Source organism: Anopheles nili, chromosome 2 (assembly GCF_943737925.1).
Source record: "Anopheles nili chromosome 2, idAnoNiliSN_F5_01, whole genome shotgun sequence".
NCBI classification, from domain to species: domain Eukaryota; kingdom Metazoa; phylum Arthropoda; class Insecta; order Diptera; family Culicidae; genus Anopheles; species Anopheles nili.
The window spans coordinates 52,726,931-52,745,702 of NC_071291.1; the positions used below are offsets into that span (position 1 = coordinate 52,726,931).

At 39.6% G+C, this 18,772-nt stretch overlaps 5 protein-coding genes across 5 annotated transcripts; 4 read left to right on the forward strand and 1 right to left on the reverse strand.

The window, feature by feature from the left end:
- Positions 1 to 723: 723 nt before the first annotated feature.
- Positions 724 to 2,464, forward strand: LOC128720222 (uncharacterized). Its single transcript, XM_053813881.1, has 3 exons — positions 724 to 861; positions 1,038 to 1,407; positions 1,948 to 2,464. Exons 1-3 carry the CDS (start codon positions 724 to 726, stop codon positions 2,061 to 2,063), a joined length of 624 nt encoding a protein of 207 aa, XP_053669856.1. The 3' UTR covers positions 2,064 to 2,464.
- A 66-nt stretch (positions 2,465 to 2,530) lies between these two features.
- Positions 2,531 to 3,296, reverse strand: LOC128720618 (mediator of RNA polymerase II transcription subunit 18). The gene is made up of 3 exons (XM_053814296.1): positions 3,172 to 3,296; positions 3,011 to 3,101; positions 2,531 to 2,950 (listed from the first exon to the last, which is right to left on the reverse strand). Exons 1-3 carry the CDS (start codon positions 3,294 to 3,296, stop codon positions 2,531 to 2,533), a joined length of 636 nt encoding a protein of 211 aa, XP_053670271.1.
- A 713-nt stretch (positions 3,297 to 4,009) lies between these two features.
- LOC128730282 (delta-aminolevulinic acid dehydratase) lies at positions 4,010 to 5,492 on the forward strand. The gene is made up of 5 exons (XM_053823320.1): positions 4,010 to 4,182; positions 4,249 to 4,396; positions 4,530 to 4,982; positions 5,053 to 5,169; positions 5,272 to 5,492. Exons 1-5 carry the CDS (start codon positions 4,073 to 4,075, stop codon positions 5,428 to 5,430), a joined length of 987 nt encoding a protein of 328 aa, XP_053679295.1. The 5' UTR covers positions 4,010 to 4,072; the 3' UTR covers positions 5,431 to 5,492.
- A 688-nt stretch (positions 5,493 to 6,180) lies between these two features.
- LOC128725856 (uncharacterized) lies at positions 6,181 to 13,808 on the forward strand. The gene is made up of 2 exons (XM_053819628.1): positions 6,181 to 11,853; positions 13,703 to 13,808. The coding sequence occupies exons 1-2, from the start codon at positions 6,233 to 6,235 to the stop codon at positions 13,806 to 13,808; spliced, it is 5,727 nt and encodes a 1,908-aa protein (XP_053675603.1). The 5' UTR covers positions 6,181 to 6,232.
- Positions 13,809 to 17,350: 3,542 nt separating this feature from the next.
- Positions 17,351 to 18,762, forward strand: LOC128730336 (1,5-anhydro-D-fructose reductase-like). The gene is made up of 3 exons (XM_053823379.1): positions 17,351 to 17,479; positions 17,562 to 17,729; positions 17,818 to 18,762. Exons 1-3 carry the CDS (start codon positions 17,405 to 17,407, stop codon positions 18,550 to 18,552), a joined length of 978 nt encoding a protein of 325 aa, XP_053679354.1. The 5' UTR covers positions 17,351 to 17,404; the 3' UTR covers positions 18,553 to 18,762.
- The last annotated feature ends 10 nt before the right edge of the window (positions 18,763 to 18,772 follow it).

Sequence of the window (18,772 nt, forward strand, 5' to 3'; positions counted from 1 at the left end):
GCCAATCGCGACCATCGCATTGTAGTGCATTCAATGAGGGAACAATTTTGCTGATTACGCGACTAGGTGGCATAGTGTATACTTAACCCAATACCTCGACACTTTTACCACAAGTGCTCTTTTGTATCACTCGTAATATATAGTTGATGCTGAGCATATTAGATTACAAACGCCTCAGGAAACAGCAAATTTTGGATAAAAGTTTAAATCAACCATCTCAGAAACCTTTCACGGTAAGTGCATGTATCAGATATCGGGAATAAAATCTTGAAATTATAAAACCTTGTGACGTGAAGGGCTAAAAACTAGAGAGGTGGACTTATGGTGGGGATATTCCGTGACGACAACTTGCATCAAACCGGATTTCGTTTTGTAATATATGTGCACCAAACCTGTTCTAGTTAATTTTGAAAACCCTCCCATTGTGTGCTGGCAACAAAAAAAACTATAACGTACGAATTTATTGCATTATTATAAAGGACATGTGTTGTGCTCGGGAGTAGAATCCTGTGGTTAAATATATAAATTCATTGAAGTGGGTATGCAACGAAACCACGCACCACGCTGCTTATCTGAGTAGATTGTCCCTGCGTAAACTATTGTTCGCCCCTTTGCGTACTTGTCGTAGTATCTTGTAGTGGAAACCGAGATTGTCGTTGACTTTTCTTCGCATTCATGTACAAGTTTCGTTTGATTTATGACGTAAAAGGTTGAGCGATCACAATGATGCACATGTCGTTCTGGTGGGGCTCCGACGTAGGCGATGTTTTCTTCTCCGGACTAACCGTGAATGGCGCGGGACCGATGGTGGCCCTGTGTCTCACGCTTACGGCGCTATCCGTGGCGTACGAAGGACTTAAGGTAAGCTGACATTCATGATAACTCACAACCAGTTCAATGACCGATAGGTGTGTATCGCGTGTCACAATCTATCACAAACTCTGAACTGCATTTGTTTGAAAAAGCTGTGTGCGATTGTGATTAGAGAACGAGCGATGACGTTCCAAATACTAAGGTGATCTCTCATTGACTTTCAGATCCACGGTGCAAAGGTGCGCGCGCGTACAGCTAGGGAGCGCGTTCGGTCGGCACCATGCCCACCTAGCGAAAGCGCCACGCTACTATCGCTAGAAGGTGGAAGCGTTAGCAATGGACCAGCAATGAACATCAGTGCGGGAAGGATTCGTAGATTGCTTGCGGAAGCTATCACCTTCCTGTTCCATAGTATGCTTGGTTATGCGCTCATGCTTACCGTGATGGTCTACAACGGGTACCTATTCGTTGCTGTCGTCGGAGGAATGGGCATCGGGTACTTCCTGTTCGGGCATCTTTCGATGAAAGTCAATATGGAAAACATCCAGGCGCATCAAACGAAAATGATCTGCACCACGCGTTGCCTAGAGCAGGGTAAGCAGAGCAGCCCATAGATCCCTTTTTCTCACGTTTGAGAATGGCATCAGTGTATCTTATCATTCATCTTCATCGTTTCTTCCTCATGTACTTAATTCTCTTTCTTATCTCTCTTTTTTACTTCCATACTCTTTGTTGTAATTTTAGCTGAGAGCTGCGCGATGAGTCATTCTGCGCCCTGTCCATCCGCTGTATGTGACAATCGGTTTTAGATTGTTGCTTTGTTACGTTGTCTTTTATTTTATCATTTCTGATATTTGCTTAACCTTCTTTTAGCGCACTGCTCGATCCAATTATCAAACCCTGACTTAAACTCCTTCATCTGCCACGACCCTTAAAACTCATCTTCCTGTATTTTGAGCAATCGATTATCTCTGTATTATAATCCCGTCCGATGTCAACTTTTCCCGTTCTCTTCTGCACCATCGTCCAGTTAGATTCTTCGCTTAGGTGCCCTATCTTTAATTTGCCATTTATGTTCGTCTGTTTTTCGCCCGTTTGCCTGATTTCGTTGATTTCGTTCGCCGCTCGTTACAGAGTCCGTAAATCCTTCCGCATCGACTGGCATTGACCATCATCCACGCAGGGTATCCGTAGAAATCGAGAGTGTTCGAAACACACGATCTGCCACACATGGCACCGGATGCCACTAGAACACTAACTGGTGAAAAATGGACACTGCGACCGGGCTCCACTATCGCAACACTGATAAGGCACAAATGTAAAACTTTCCCGCCAAATGCATGCCACAAACCGCATCAAAACTGTGATCTTTTATCGCTTTACCATTCTTTGGTGCTGGAGACTCGAAATTCCGGTTAAAATGTATCATTTTTTCTTCTCGCTATTAAGGTGCCAAGATTACCATTCAAAACCATTGACAATATGTAAGGGAATCGTGCTATGTTGTTTCATTTTATTTTTATCTTCGTGGATTGGATTACGTTGTGATATTTTTCAATTTAGCGAATGGTTTTTTTTTACAAAAAAAAAGATGTTTATATCATAATGAGATGTTGAATGTTACTTTTGCAATAAACTAATAATATATTATATACCAATATACCATACGTAGTACTTTTGTTTTTATTTTATGTGACAATGATAAAAAAATCTAGTTTTAGGGCATTTGAGCGAAACGCTTATAATCAATTTTTTCTAGCTGTACTAAGGGTTTTAGCTGTTCGGCAAAAATTCGCATATCCTCAGCGATCGCATCCTGGCCCTTAGGTGCTAAAACGGACAGTTCCACCAAATAGCTCTGCGAAATCGGTTCAGACATGTTTTTGAGAATTTTCGACACTGTGATTTTCATTCGACCTTTGCGAAACATGTACCCCTTGGTGGAATACTCAAAATCCAGACGAAATCCCATTTCGGTTAAAAAATCAATTACGTGAGGCGTGCAGGCTATGTCTAGACTGCTCCTGACCAGCGTAGGTCTTGTCCGATCACCTAATTCAGGTTGGCCTATGTATCGCAACTGAAGTGGAGCTTCAACATCCTGAGCACGTCGTACACGGACGGTCATCACTGGAACCTAGAAGAGCATAAAATAATTATAATCCTTTCCAGTTCATTGAACATAAAAAATTACTACCTTTTCAGTCGGAAGTTTCAGGCTAAAACACATTTCTATGTCACTAAATGTTTCCGGACTGGCATCAACATTATCACAAAGTCCTCGTAATCTAGAATTGAGAAGTATTTTACTCTACACATCTGGTTTCCATTTTACTGAACATTTCCTTCATGTTTTACCGGTGTAGCAAGTTTTCGGCAGCGGAATCCAAAATAGATCCTTGCAATAAAAACTCTTGATTGGGTATGATGTTTGAGCTGAGAGCTTGCTGAAGCAGTTCGGCCGCGTTAACCTGCGCTCCCATTATTAGCGATGCGGTATTTCACGCGTTTTGCAAGTTCTTACACGATATTATTACACTAGTAACTTAAAATAAGTGTTGTTCAAAAAGACACACACCGAATCGTGATAAAAGCAGCTTGTAAACAAACTAGCATCGGTTTGTTATCCTATTTTGTAAACATTCAATCGAGAATGAAATATTTCATCGGTTAACTGACCAGTTTATGTCAAAATTACGCTGATGAGCCACAGTGGGCAAACCATTGGTCGTATATATATATAGGATAAATCATTATTAAAGTTAAAAATAGATTATAGAGCTTTAAAATGGAACTGTAACCATATATAGAAAAAGAATCACACAAGGATCAAGCAAGGTGGAAAAATATGAGGAAAATTAAAAGTAAAAAGAAGAAGGTATACCTGTAGCAGTTGAGAATATATACAAGTAGAGGGTCTAAATTTGAGCGAAGAAATTCTTACACTTCGGTTTCTTGATCAGGTAAGTTATAAGATAATGTGTAGTGACTAGTTATTTTTTAAATAATTTGCCACCCCTGCCTTATATGGACTGTCAAAATCATATGTTTACGTGTCGAATTACCTACTGTAAACAACAAAAGTTTGTAATTACACAATCTCGTTGCCTTGCGCCTCGCATATGTAAGGAATGGAAGTGCTGTGCAGCCAATTGCGGTGATCCATTCGCGCACTCAACAATCGTACTTTGTGGAAATTGCATGTCATTCCTGATATATTTGATACTTTCACACAACCGTCGTTAAGGAAGCAAATAGCATGTCTTCATCGAAGCTCCATAGTAGCATATTCCATCCGACTCTACGGAAATTGCAGTGTCAGGATGTGGCGATTGAGGCGCACAACTTAATGTATCCTGTGTTTTTAGTGTAAGCTACTCGCAATAATAGTATAAAGAAAATGGTTATAATTGTAGTATTTTTTTTATTCTGCAGCGATGACGATGAAGCTATTCAAAACATTCCTAGTATGCCGGGAGTGGCTCGATATGGCCTTAACAAACTGTTGGTTCATCTGAAACCGCTGATTTCGAAAGGACTTCAGTCAATCTTGTTATTTGGTGTAATTGATCAAATACCAAAGGTAAGTCTAACATTGGTCGCTACTTGATGTTTTTGCCTATTTCAATACCCTGATAAGCTTCGCAATTTGCACATTATCAATTGGTACTGTCCATCGCCGAGCAATAAATTTCTATTTGTATTTTTTCATTCAGGATTCGACAGGCACCGGTGCCGATTGTGCAACTAATCCGGTGATACGAGCATTACCTCAAATTCGTGCTTCTTTCCCCGATTTGCTGATTGCATGTGACGTTTGCCTATGTCCTTACACCGATCATGGTCACTGTGGAGTTTTAACGCCGGATGGCGTAATCAACAATGAGCCAAGCATCAAGCGCATTGCAGAGATTGCTCTAGCTTACGCTAAGGCCGGGGCACATATTGTCGCACCTTCCGACATGATGGACAACCGGATTTTCGCAATCAAAGAGATATTGAATAAGCATAATTTAAACAATCGATGCTCCGTGCTGTCGTACTCGGTGAAGTTTGCTTCAGGATTCTATGGACCGTTTCGAGATGCGGCAAAATCTGCACCCGCTTTCGGGGATCGCAAATGCTATCAGTTACCGCCGGGATCGAAAGGCATCGCAAAACGGGCAGCGGTATGTATAAGATACTGTACGTGATTAGCGCACGGTAGAATTGACCTTTTTCATCTTGACACTAAACCAGAAACGTGACGTTGATGAAGGAGCCGATATGCTCATGGTTAAACCCGGAATGGCTTACTTAGACATAGTGAAACAGGTGAAAGATGAATATCCCGAACTTCCTTTGTTTATCTATCAGGTAACGTTATCATAAGCCATCACATGTTGCGCTTCAAAATATTTATAGTTTTTCAGACATATACAATCAACTAAATTTATTTTTTTATTCGTGCAAATCCAGGTGTCAGGGGAATATTCCATGCTTTTAAATGCCGCAGAAATTGGTGCTTTTGATTTGAAAACCGTATTATGGGAAGTACTGGTGAGTATGCGCCGTGCCGGGGCGGACTGCATAATCTCTTACTTTACACCGACTGTGCTAGACTGGTTGAAGGAATAGGCTGACTTCGACATGTTAATCAATGATGATTTAGTTTGCTGAATTGCTATGTTCTGCATGACAATAAAACCTTTGGTTTCACCTCAGTCGAAATGTGTAGCGTTCATCATTTACAATGACAGTGTTAGTTGTATCAGTGTAAACTAATATTTAGTATAATTAATGATAATAACAATTAATTTAAATGATTAATTTAGTTTAAATAAATTAGTGATTTATATAATGAGTTATAATTAATTATATAGTATTGACAAATACCATTTAATTATTACAATGCAAATAACTCAATATAACTCGATCTAATAAATACAAAAAAGTATTGCATTAGTATACCTGGTAAACTAACCCAGAAATGATGATGCTCTGATGGAAATTTTGGTTCATGTATAAAAAAAATACAACGAAAACCAAAAAATGACATATTACATTGTAAAAAAGTTGTGAAAGCTCGCTTTATCTGTCTAAAACCTAAGCTATTATGAAAATTGGTTAAAACAATGATCAGCCTCTTTTTTTGCAGAAATTGATCGTATCGAAGCTAACGTACAACGCTTGCTTTTGATTAATCCTCCGCTCCATCCGCTGAGATCGTAAATATTGCAAACAAACTCGTTCCTGAGTTGTGAGAGAGCGTTCTCTCTTGTGTCTCTCCCGAAGAACTCTAAGTTAATAAAGAGCGTTGAGTTTCAGATTGGTGCCGGGGAATTCCACACTTTAAACTTGATCGTGCAGAGCGTACGATAAGACGTGCTCTTCTTCGCTGTTGTGACATAAGAAAAGTGAATTATCGTCGCTATTTACAATGGAAGTAAATTTGGTTGAAACAATGTTTGAAGCCATCTCTACCGCGGATGAGGAAACTCTAACACATTGCCTAAAGCAGGCAACTATCGATACCGTCCTACAATTCGGCCGGACCTACGGGGAATCACCAATGCATTTGTGCGTGAAAATAGGTGGCATGAGTCATCTCGGCGTAGTGCGTTGTTTAATGAAAAGTGGACTGTTTGATTCTACCGTCGTTGATGGTGAAGCCGATACAGTGCTCGAGTGCGCATATAAGAACAGAGACAGTGAACTTATCAATGAACTGATAAAAATGGAAATTGAGGGTCTTCATGGTCCCGATGCATACTACAAGATTTTGAGACACAATTCGCTGGCTGTGTTCAAAATATTTCTCTCCATCAGCAACCATAGAGAGGAGGAAAGCTTTGAAAACATTACTGGTGCGTTGATTCAGCTCAACGTTAAAAGCTTCGTTCTAATGGATGACTTACGAATCTTCACTATGTGGAAGCTATCGGATTATGCGTACCGACACTTATCGGGAAACTGGCATGGCGTGAAAAATCCGAACGAATGGAAGCAGCATATAGATGTTGCATGCAGTTGTTGGAGTGTTATTAGCCAAAACCACGACACCCAGTGCCATGCGGATGTAGATAACCAGTTATTGCATCAGTTGCAAACTATTCACAACCATTTGTACTTTCTCAAGCACAAACAGTTTCTTGGACATCTGCCGATGCAGGAGGTAATTTTCTATGTGGCAATATTCATATCCATCTTCAAAAATAGTTCCCAGTTTCGGGAATACCGGCTCGTGGTGAACAAATGTATGGTGGTAGAATTCCTACGATCGATTTGTTGGCAGCTCGATATGGCAAAAGCTTTCCTTGAAAGCATGGAAGGGGAACTGATCCTGATTATAACAGAAATGGTTACGCAGGGTGCATCGACTAAAGATCGATTAATCGAAGAGCTGCTGGTGAAAATTGAATCCTCAAAAATGTCGAATCGGGAATACTTGGTAAAGCAATTTAGGGAAAAAGTTAATATGCTTGAACCAACCAATAAGGATATTTTGATAAAGGAGATGATGGAAAAAATTAAAAAAATAGATAAAAAGTGGATCGAGAAAAAGCAGGAGGAAATAAAAGCAGCAAATAGTGCTGATAAAAGCTATTTAATGGAGCAGATAGGAAAAAGATTGCCACATGTGGTGCATCCTCAGAATGTAGCCAATAAAATGATGGCTGAGTGGAAGAAAGGGAAAGGTGCCGAAAACATCGTGGCAGATATTATTTCCGGAGAGTCGTTTGATTTCAAACATCTTTTGCGTGGCAAGGACCGCCGCGTTATTAGAAAGCTGAAGAAGTGTTATATTAAAACTAAGCAGTTTTACTCTTTGCACAAAATCGTTTTTTATTGTGATCAGATTTTACATACGAAAACGACAAAAAGTATCAACTTAACAGCATGCATGAAGCGAGTGGTTCAGGTGATAGGGGAGGCAATAAAGAATACGCAAAACTCTGCAAACATGCCAGGAATGGCTGGCAGTGCCGTCCGTACAATGTTAACCAATCTTTTTCCCGATTTGAACAGATTGTTGCGCGAAGTCTTCTCACACGGAACATCCCTGAAAAAGGTCCTTGTTGGAGAAGAACATGAAACATGGCAGAGTAAAACGTTTCACAAGCACATGCCCATGGTAAGGGCGGTATTTTATTTGCTTTACGTTATCGTCGTGGTGGATATAAGACATTCCTTTTACGGCCAGATGCGCAGCTGTGGTTCGATGAAGGAGCTGCGATCACTACTGCTATACGTTGGCGAAACGGATGAGCTAGCAAGGCGCCAAGAAAGCTTCTTTGAATCTGTGAAAAAATATTTTCAGGAGGCTAAAGCAACATTTACTGAACTGAGAAAGCTACCGATCGGAGAAACGCCACATTTTAAACACTTACAAACGCAATTGGAAGTAAAATGTGGCTTCTTCCAAGAAGTCGATAAATATTTTACCGAAGACGACGGATTTAGTTACAATAGCATACGGAGAGCATGCTTTTCGAGTAGTGATTTTTCATCGATCCGGCGGCTCCTCGATTGGAAGCTAACGATGAGCTGGGCGAACTCATTCTTCCGTAAGATCAGGCTGGCTTGGAAGACTAGCCACGTGGAATCGATGCCTATTGAATGGATGGACCATCGGGTGCTGTCTTACAATCCTTCCGTAATTGCTGGCATTCTTAAAAATAAATCCATGATTATGGATTGTGTGGAAGCGTTCGAGTACCCTACATATGCTCGCGAACTGGTGCAAGCTGCTGGCATAGAAGGTACACTACAAGAGGAAGATATTGCACAGTTGAACAAACGGCTTAAATCCTACTATAATAATATGTTCTTTATCGACAACAAATGCAAGGTGCTAGAGTCTTTTTGCAATGAGCAGAAATTGCATTTAGACAAGGGTCGCTTACAGCAACTAGTGAAACAGGATAAGGCGCGTTTGCAGGAGATTTTCGATGCTTACCGCAGCAAGCTATTCTCCATTCTCAAGGAGCATAATTTGTCAACAATTGATGGGTTGGTTTCGCGGATGTTTTATCTTCCGACCTATACCCTTGCTGCGATCGAGTATTTGCAGCTCGAGCTCTGTGAGATGTTGTACGCAGTGGGATACTTTGGCGATAGCTTTCATTACATGAAACATCGCATTCCAGTTATACAGGGGAAAAACTATCGCAATTTTCTTGCACACGATTGTGTGTCGTACAATGTACTAACCGACAGTTTGATGGAGAAAGTGGTAATTAACGCTTTTGTGTTAGCAACCACCGAGATCCAGCTGTTTGCAAACCATCGAAGCAAAGACATCACATTCAGTTTTCCATCATTGGATGAAATGCAGCAGTGGGTTGATGTGCAACAACAATTACTAGCAGCATTCCAAACTAAAGACTATCGAAAGATGCATGCTATAGTTCAGGCTGGTGGTGAAATTAAGAGCCTCTTCTGCTCTTCTCCGAACGCTTCGCATGTGACTCCCGACTGTTATAAACTTAACATGCTTGTAAATCCATGTGGTGTAATTCCAACCGTTGTTGAATATCTCGAACGATACTTTGCAGGATTCAGGGATCAGCGTTTAAAATTAGATTACCAATTGGAAATTGCGTTAAGATTAAGGGATTACCAAGCAGCCTTTGATCTTTCCATCGGACGCGGCAATCGACTGATTCGAGACGAGCTATTCGCATGGCCGGAGCTCATGAGCAATCTGCAGAAGAATGAACTGTTTGTTCATCCCATAGCCGCTGTTAACTGGTCTGTTGTGTTGAGTAAACTCGTAGAACACGGTAACGAACAGGGAGTTCGAGAAATACTGCCATACTTTGATAGTTTTTGCAGTACAAATGATCGAGGACCTCTTGGAGATGCGATGTTATATTGTGTACGATCAATAGCCGAATTATTACTGCCACGTACAACCGTACCGCACCCGGCGGTGATTTTGCTGTCCATTATTCTTCACTGGGATGATGTTTTTACAAATATGATGAATAAAATAGCTACTAACCCAGGAACATATCAGTTCCTTCTCGTTACTACTGCGCAGGCAAGAAATTACACAGCGGCGGTATATTTGTTTGAGCAAGATGCCCATATGGAGTTTCTTCCAGCGATGTTTGTTGAATGCGGCACAATGGCCGTTCGTAGAGGCGCCCAGGATATATTGCAACATTTGCTTCAACGTTGTCCCACCTTGGCGAACCCAACAGGACTTGCTAAAATTATGCACCAAGCAGCACTAAAAAAACGCTGGAACTGCGTAGATATGTTGCTGGATCATGGTGCCCTAGCCGACGTTCTGTTCCCTAGCAATTTCAAAGACGAGAACTGCACTTTGTTGTTGCTTGTTAAGTATGGCCAAAACCGGTTGCTGCGGAAGGTTATCTCCGTGAACTGTAAAACATTTGGTGTTAACACAATGCATCCATTTGCGGTCGCCGTTCGTCACGAGAAGGTGTCGCGTAAAATGATTTGTAACTTGAATCGTTTAGGGTTTGATTGGATGGACAATTCTTCGACATTCCACGAGTCTCTTGAAAATTCTAACAAACATGTGCTAGATATTCTATGGAGCCGAATCAATGAGGTACTCGTGCGTGTTGAAGATCATGCCGATCGAGTTGAGCTGGGCATACATGTCTTACAGCGCTGGAATATGATTGGATTCGTGGAGGAATCAACGATAAGCGAATCCTCGTTGTTCGTTGCAGTACGAAAATCAAACATACATTTGGTGCAAACTTTGTTGGATTGGAGCCGTAAAGCGCGTGTGATAGATGGAACGGGAATTTTGCGTAGCATAGCTTTTCAAAGGGATTCATCGATCGCATGTTTTGGCGATAGAAGTCATAGAAACAGCTTGTACGATACAAGCAAGGAAATAATTGATCGAATAAAAACTTGTGCACGAATGGATGGGGGGCAGTGGCAGGAACTTATGGTTGCATCGTCAACACAAGTAACGTTCTCCGTGTTAATAAACTTACATGGAATCATCAATCATCCAGAAAATTTGACCTTCGATTTGAGAAATTCAGAATCATTGCTCGAGAGCCTACGGGATTTGTCTGGTTTCGCAAATACTGCATTGAGTCACTGTGCGATAGTTTTTGCCCAATTTCCTTCGCCAGATGGAGGAACTAATTATTTTTGGCAATGTAAGGAGATCTGTGTTTTGTACAATATATTGCCGCTGGGCAGCAATATTGATTTGACTGATATGGTCAACTGTAGAGATGCGAAAGGTGAAACACCACTGCATAAATGTTTTCCTAAGGATACATTAGAGATGGTAAAATTATTGGTTGAGAATGGTGCCAACCCTTTGCTCGCGGATCACAGTGGCCTGGCTGCAATTCATCTTTCCCTTTTGAACTCGCTCGACTTTGCAGTAGGACGATACTTATTTGATGAGAGCATTAGGCGCAAGCTTTGCAACGATAAGGGTATGTCTGTTCTGGAACTAGACGATGGCATTCGTGTCAATAGACTGATACATACGGTCGTTACGGTGGGTCGACGTGATATTTTGGAACGCTTATTGCAATACAACGTTGATGTGACGCAGGTGAATGGTATCGGTGCAACACCAGTCATACTGGCTGCAGGCTGTGGTGTTCAAAATCCCTTGTATATGGTTAAAATGCTTCTTGATCACGATTCCACTAATATTGATGTGATTGATTTCCAGGGAAACACACTTCTACATTACGCTGTCCGATTAAATTCTATCAAATTGCTAGAGCTAATTCTGCAATACAAACCCAATCTAAAGGTAAAATGTGAAATAACTGCACTCGGTAGGGCCATATTAGAGAAGCATGTAGAATGTGCGAAGTATTTGTTGAATTATGCGATCGAGAATAAGATACGTGGGATTACTACAATAGATGAGGAAGATCTCGTATGCTTTTCATTGCTCTGCAATAATTATGAACTTTCAAAGGCTATGCTTGAATACGAATTGGAACATTCGTTAGAGGAAATCGGTGCTGGCGATCTGTTACGAATAAAAGCTATCCTTGATGGCCCATTTCTAGAAAGCTCAAGTTTATCATTAAGGCAAGTTTTGCAAATATATGGCTGCACGGAGTCGGAGGATTTTTTTGATTATTTGCAGGTCTTGTGCAATTCAATTGAAAGTTAGCTAGCAACCTAATAAGATTATCAAATACCGAGTGCAAAAGGCGAATAGTCGAAAGGCGGATAGAAAACAGGAGCAACTTGTAACGAATACATACCAGTTGGTAAACAAAATTTCAGATTGGTTGCAAATTGTTAAATTTTGAATAAAACGTAGAATGTAAAGATGCTTCAATAAAAATTGGACAAAAAAACGACCAACAAACAAAATCCTAAAACAAATATTGGCAAATCATTTAATGAGAATTGGCATTCTAACAAAAAGACAATTGGCATTCTTCTATCATACAATGAAAGAGAACTGAATAAAATGAAACACTAATTGATACACTATATAAAACGTACTTATCCTACGAAAGAAATAAGCCTGCCTTTCTATCTGCGTGCTGGCTTCCAATGCTTGGACAGCTTTACGAGTGCCACCGCTTTGCCTGTAAAAGATCTGTAAAAGAAAATACTGTTTTCATTTGACAAGTAAACCTTCTGGCACAGATCAGCAGACATAAACTACGTTAGTTTAATTTAATTTTTTTATGTATATGACACTTTTTCGTCAGATTCGCAGTGTACCTTTCACTATCAAGTGCAAGCCCTAACAAACTGATTCATCTGAAAACACTCAATTGATGCTTCATTCAACTGATTCATCAGTTGATTCATCTGAAACCGCTGATTTCGTAGAGACTTAAGTCAATCTTGTTTTTTGTGTGATTGATCAAATACGGAAGGTAAGTTAAACATTGGCCGCCACTCGATGATCATCCCTATTTCAATACTCTGGTAAACTTACTCCGACCACGCTCCACCACCGTCACGCTAAGGCAGTGGCACATATTGTTGCACCTTCCAACATGATGGACAACCGGATTTTCGCAATCAAAGAGATATTGATAAAGCATAATTTAAACAATAGTATCATTGAAAGTATTCATTCTATCCGTGAAAAATAATATTTTTATGTTCCGATATTTCGTATTTTTACTCGACTTACTAAACACTAATACAACTTAAATTACTGTCTAGACCTGTTCTAGAATTATATATAACTATATAATTATTATGACTCAAATTAAAAAATATAAGTCGAGCTCTCTCTCCCTCTCTCTCTTTCTCTATCTCTCTCTAACTGTCCTGCGCTCAAAAAAGTCGAGCTACTAATTATAAAAAAAGTATCGATTTAGTATATCAAGTACACTAACACAGAAATGACGATGTAAACTCAGTTTCATTTTTTAAAAATGAACAACGAAATCCGAAAATGGTACAATACATTGCTACGAAGTTGTGAAAGCTTGCTATTTGTGTTTCTTCTTTCTGTCTTTTTAAGTGTCTAAAATCTAAGCTATTATGAAAATTATGTTGTAGCAAACGATCAATCACCTTTTAAGCAGAACTTGATCGTATCGTAGCTAACGTACAGCGCATGATTTTGATTAACAAAAATGACTTTTCAAACCTTCCGATTCTTTGAGAATGTTAATATAGCCGTGGTCTGCCAATGAGTTGCGGATCGGTGCCGGGGAATTCCAACTTTCTCGGATCAATCCAAGGGCCCTCAGTAGGACACCCCCCCTCCCACAAAGGAGAACTTGAGGATTGTACGAGCCGTGCAAATATACAACAAGACAACACACGCTCGGTAGACGGATTGACGATCAAAGTCAATCGAACAACTGTTGGCTGTAATCGAATCTGTGAGTTAGTGATTTATATATAATGTTAGAATACATTGTATTCTAACAACCGCTGTTATCACGAATGCCGACAGGACCGCTACAATTGCCGACAAGAAGAGCAGAGCTCCCGGCGAAATGCAAATATATAAGCAGGATCTGATGAAGATCGAGGAGTCGGAAAAGAAATATCGCGAATAAAAGAACGTTTTAATACGCCTCAAAACGTTAGATAAACTCTTTTACTCCCAATCCGAAACATAATTTCCGAAATAAGAGAACGGCTTATCGCGTAGATTCATGACTCTACTTGGGAGCGTCTTTTTTCCATGTTAAAAGCGGCTTCCCCAGCATATGCCACGAATGATCGCGCTGGTTTGTTTTTGCCTTGGCTCGCAGCAGAACTCTAAAAAGTTAGCAAGCGATGGCACTACGACGTGATTAGAGGCCATGCAAACTACAAAAACTGCTGTCATTTGTACTTATACGCATATCAACTAACAAGTATTTTTATAAGCTTCCGGATAATTTAACTCCTAACGCTTTCGAGCTTATTCTAAGAACACTAGAACGCAAAAAAGTGCTAAACATGTTTCATTTCCTAGATGATTTTCGTAAATGGCCAGTCCTATTAACCCTAAACCATTATTGACGTGTCTCAATTGCTTCTTCTCTCAAATAACCAATTGGATCTGAGAATGTAACATTATGTCTCCTGCATCTGCAGTAGCTAATACCTTGTGTACTGTAACTGGATTTTCATACCAGCTGTACAGCTCTAATAACAGATTGTACGTGGCTAGACGGCAACATTTAAATTTTTCAAGGTCTATGATTTGATTGCAATTTATTTTGATAAAATCTTTGATACAAATAAAAGACATATTTGCAATTCAAGGTGTCAATTGATTATGCCGCAAAACTAATGTGAGAATAACATGTGCAAACGTATAAGGCGCTTCATAGTACAGTATTTTTTTCCGAAGTATGTATGCCTGCACTTGAACAAATTATTGGTCCGATTTGTTGTGATATAAAGATTCGCAAAATTTACCCTGTTGATGGGATAGGTGAAAAATGTTGTTCCTTTTAGTACATAACCATTTAAGATAGCGTGTATTATCAAAGATTTGTTTAATTATCATGGTAAATTTGTATTTGTATGCATGTGAAATGTTAGAAACATTTCAAGATAAAAATAGGCGCATAGAGATTTGGTACCTATTCTAGATCCTTAAGATAACATAAATTGTATATAGGAATGTTTCACTACTCACTAAGCGCCTCCACCACAAATCTAGTAACGTTAAAAGCTCGGTCTTCTGGGGCCGACGGCTTCATCCGTTGTTCGATCATCCGCGTACGGATGAGGCAAGCTGGATCGGTGGCCATGTCGTTGTGCGCCTAGCTGCAGTTTGCACATTGGATCTGCAGTTTGCAGTTAGTTTGGGTTCAGACAAACGTTCCGATTTTGCTTTTATACTAGAATGTGTGCCGACCCGCTACAAGTCTCCTGACTGCTTCCGGGACTAGCTTTTTATCTACAAGTTATCTTACTGTTCTGATTTCATTAGCTTCTCGATATTTTCCGTATTTGCGTTGATGATCAATATTGATCAAAACTGGTCTATGAAAATCACTTGTGAGTAGCACATTAGATTAAGCTCCCAACAGCTATATATTCTATACAGGTAGCTACGGGAATGTTTTTTCTTACTCTTGCCGTAACTTCTCAGGTACCCGTGTTCATGCCCGTTGTGCATTCCGAATATCAATGTAACAATTCTGAAATTCAAATAATAACTTTGATCGTTTGTCTATAGTTTTCTTTGCATCTCATTCGTTTAATGTATTTTTGGTAATGTTTTTTTCTGAAAATCATTCCAGTTGAACTATACTCGTAAATTCGATTTGAAACTTTAACATTATAGTGTCTCAAGGGATAGTCTAAGTAAATTTTTGCAATCATCCGCTATGCTTTAAATCGTCACAATGTTTTGCTTCTTCGACCCGGGATGGTTAACATTGAATATTAAAAATCTGCATCTTCACTAATTTTCAATAACATGTAAATTAATGTAGTACAGGTCAAATGCCATCAATCAAAATAATGAAAATAAATCGATCAGGTTTTGATGATAAGGATCGCGATTTCCCTTATGGTACGAACATTTTAAATTAACGCAGTCCGCCCAGCCGGCAAAACAATACATGTTTTCATTAAAAAAACTGTTTTTACCGTTCAAATACACGATGATAGACGATACAGATACAAATGATATTGAATCGAGTTGTCTCGACTGTGTCATAAAACGGTGGCACAAAATTGTATTGAATTTACTGATCTTTTCTGCACATGTGGCCTTAGCTCTATAGCTACATAACTGCTGAACGTATAACTGCTGAAATATTAAAATGATTATTCGTTTGAAACCAAACGGATAGGATAATTCACTTGTTTATAATTATTGATTACAAAATAAGTATATTCGTACAAATTTAATACGTTTTGTTGCAGAATGCAAGAATAATTTAAGAGCTTGTTGATCTTTGTATCAATTCAATTGCGTTTCAATTATTCAAAACCGGCAGAACGACGCAACCTAACCTCAATCGTCTGATTTTTATTTTCTCACCCATTCTTTGTTTATTATTCTATTAAGTAAAAACATACATTAAAATCATACCAAATTATTATTTCAGCTGATTATAATACAAAACGAACGATTTGCGACGAAAATATACTGCGTGGCGAAATATTGTTATGATTCAACCCAATTAAAAAAAAACAATAAGCAAACAATATTCGCTTTGAACAAATAAAACATCCTGTAATTTACACGCCTTCTTCTTCTACTTCTTTGCGAAATGGGATGTAGCCTTCTATATTTGAATTATCCAAAGAGTCACTTCTAATATATTCAATGGTTGACCACTTCTTTATAGGCTCGACTATCTAGAGTCATATGCTTTAAAGTGAAATACACCGGATACAACCGTCCACTTCGAGAAGCAACGATTGTATGATTTACACACCTTTAAAACAAACATAATGTCCAAATTTATTTAATACCTTTTTCTCTAAGAAGCATAATATATAAATATTACGTTTCAATTATGAAAAATAATAATCCAAGGCAACCTGACCTCAATCGTTTTACTATGGCATATTCTTTGTTTATTCTGCTATGGAATAAAAATTCATTAAAATCATACCATCTTTTTTATTTTATGTGATTTCAACATTCAACGAACGACTCACGAAGAAAATCCACAACTTTACGAAACAGCGCTATGATTCACATGTACTTTAACAATAATTTTCGCTTTGAACTGCCAAATTAAATAATATGTACTCGAACCATGGTATATTTGCTCGAATAATAACAAAAACATCGGCGGGTACACTGTAAAATGCTGTCAAGATGTCGAGTTGCATACCATTAGGAACTATTTTCCCCAGAAACCAACCAATGCTGAGTGACTATAAAATAATGTTGAGAAACACTGTGTACAATGTAAAGTGTGTAATATAATTATTTTGTATTACAATGAATATCCTATATAATTTAAGTATCGTACAAGATACTTTTTAAGTCGTTTTCATTGCGAAGGTTTGTAACAAAGAAATATTAAGCAACTAATTTATACCATGCCTTCTCACACTGTTAGTATGTATTCTCCTCATCGCATGGCCAAGTTGCATATCAGTCCATCTTGGTCATGATTTCCTTTCCGTGCTAATCTATTCACATTTGGCTCGTCGATCGCAACGGACGCAAAGTTCGCACAATCCAATGGCACCAAAAGTTCCATCCGTTCGGCTCAACAATGGCCTGGAGATGCCCGTTCTCGGGCTTGGTACATACATGGTAAGACGTGACAATAATAGATAACGGCATTGAAATTTGAACATCTCGCTGTAATAAAAACTCTTATCGTCCTCTATAACAGGCCACCGAAGAGGAGGGTATTGCTGCGGTGAAAATGGCAATTGATGAGGGTTATCGCCACATGGATACGGCTTTCTTCTATCAAAACGAGAACCAGGTCGGACAGGCGGTTCGGGCGAAGATTGCTGAGGGAGTGATTAAGCGGGAAGATATGTTCATCGTAACCAAGGCATGTGGCTTTTGGTTTCCAATGTTAAAACAGAATATGCTCGAAACACAGAACACAGAAATACTTCATAAATTTCCTCCTCTCTCAGGTTTGGAACACCTACCATGCTCCGGAACACGTCGAAAAAGCATTCCAGCTGTCGCTAGAAAATCTTGGCCTTGACTACATTGACCTCTTTCTGGTCCATTGGCCGATGGGATGGGAATTTTCCGGTTGGACGTCAAAGGATTTCTTACCGATGAACGCCAACGGTAAATCGGTTGATTCCGATGTTGATTATCTCGATACGTGGAAAGCGATGGAGAAGCTACTCAAAACGGGTAAGGTAAAGAGCATCGGCGTGTCCAATTTTAACAGTGAACAACTAACGCGCCTGTTGGCCAATTGCGAAATTAAACCGGTGACCAATCAGGTCGAGTGCAATCCGGGTATCAACCAGCGTAAGTTGATTGAATTTTGTCGTAAGCATGATATTGTAATCACCGCCTACAGCCCCCTCGGAAGGCCAAATATGACCGATCCGGTGGTTGGAAAAAAGAGCATTCCCAAACACGCTCTGGACGATCCACGCGTGATGGCGATTGCCAAAAAGTACGGTAAAAGCCCGGGACAGATCGTACTAAGGTATCTGGTCGAGCTCGGTACGATTCCCATACCGAAATCGTCTCGTCTGGAACGCATCCAGCAGAACATTGACATCTTTGACTTTAAACTGACCGCGGAGGAGATAAAGATAATGGACGGGTTCAATACCGGAGGCCGAACGGTACCATTTGAGTTTAGCGACGAACACAAGTACTTCCCGTTCCATCTGGAATATTAAGTGTCAATAGGAAGTGCATATAATTGATATTTGCGTTGATAATGCAACCTTCGTGCTACCATCCGCCCTCGGCTCCCTTCAACATGTGTTTGCAGTTCTAGCAGTAATTATTTGTAAACAAATCTCGCACACCCTCTATGTCAAGGTTAAACCAATCAAGGTCAATATTAGCTGTATCTTTCGAAGCGTTAGCAAATAAATGTAATGGCATGATGCGCCG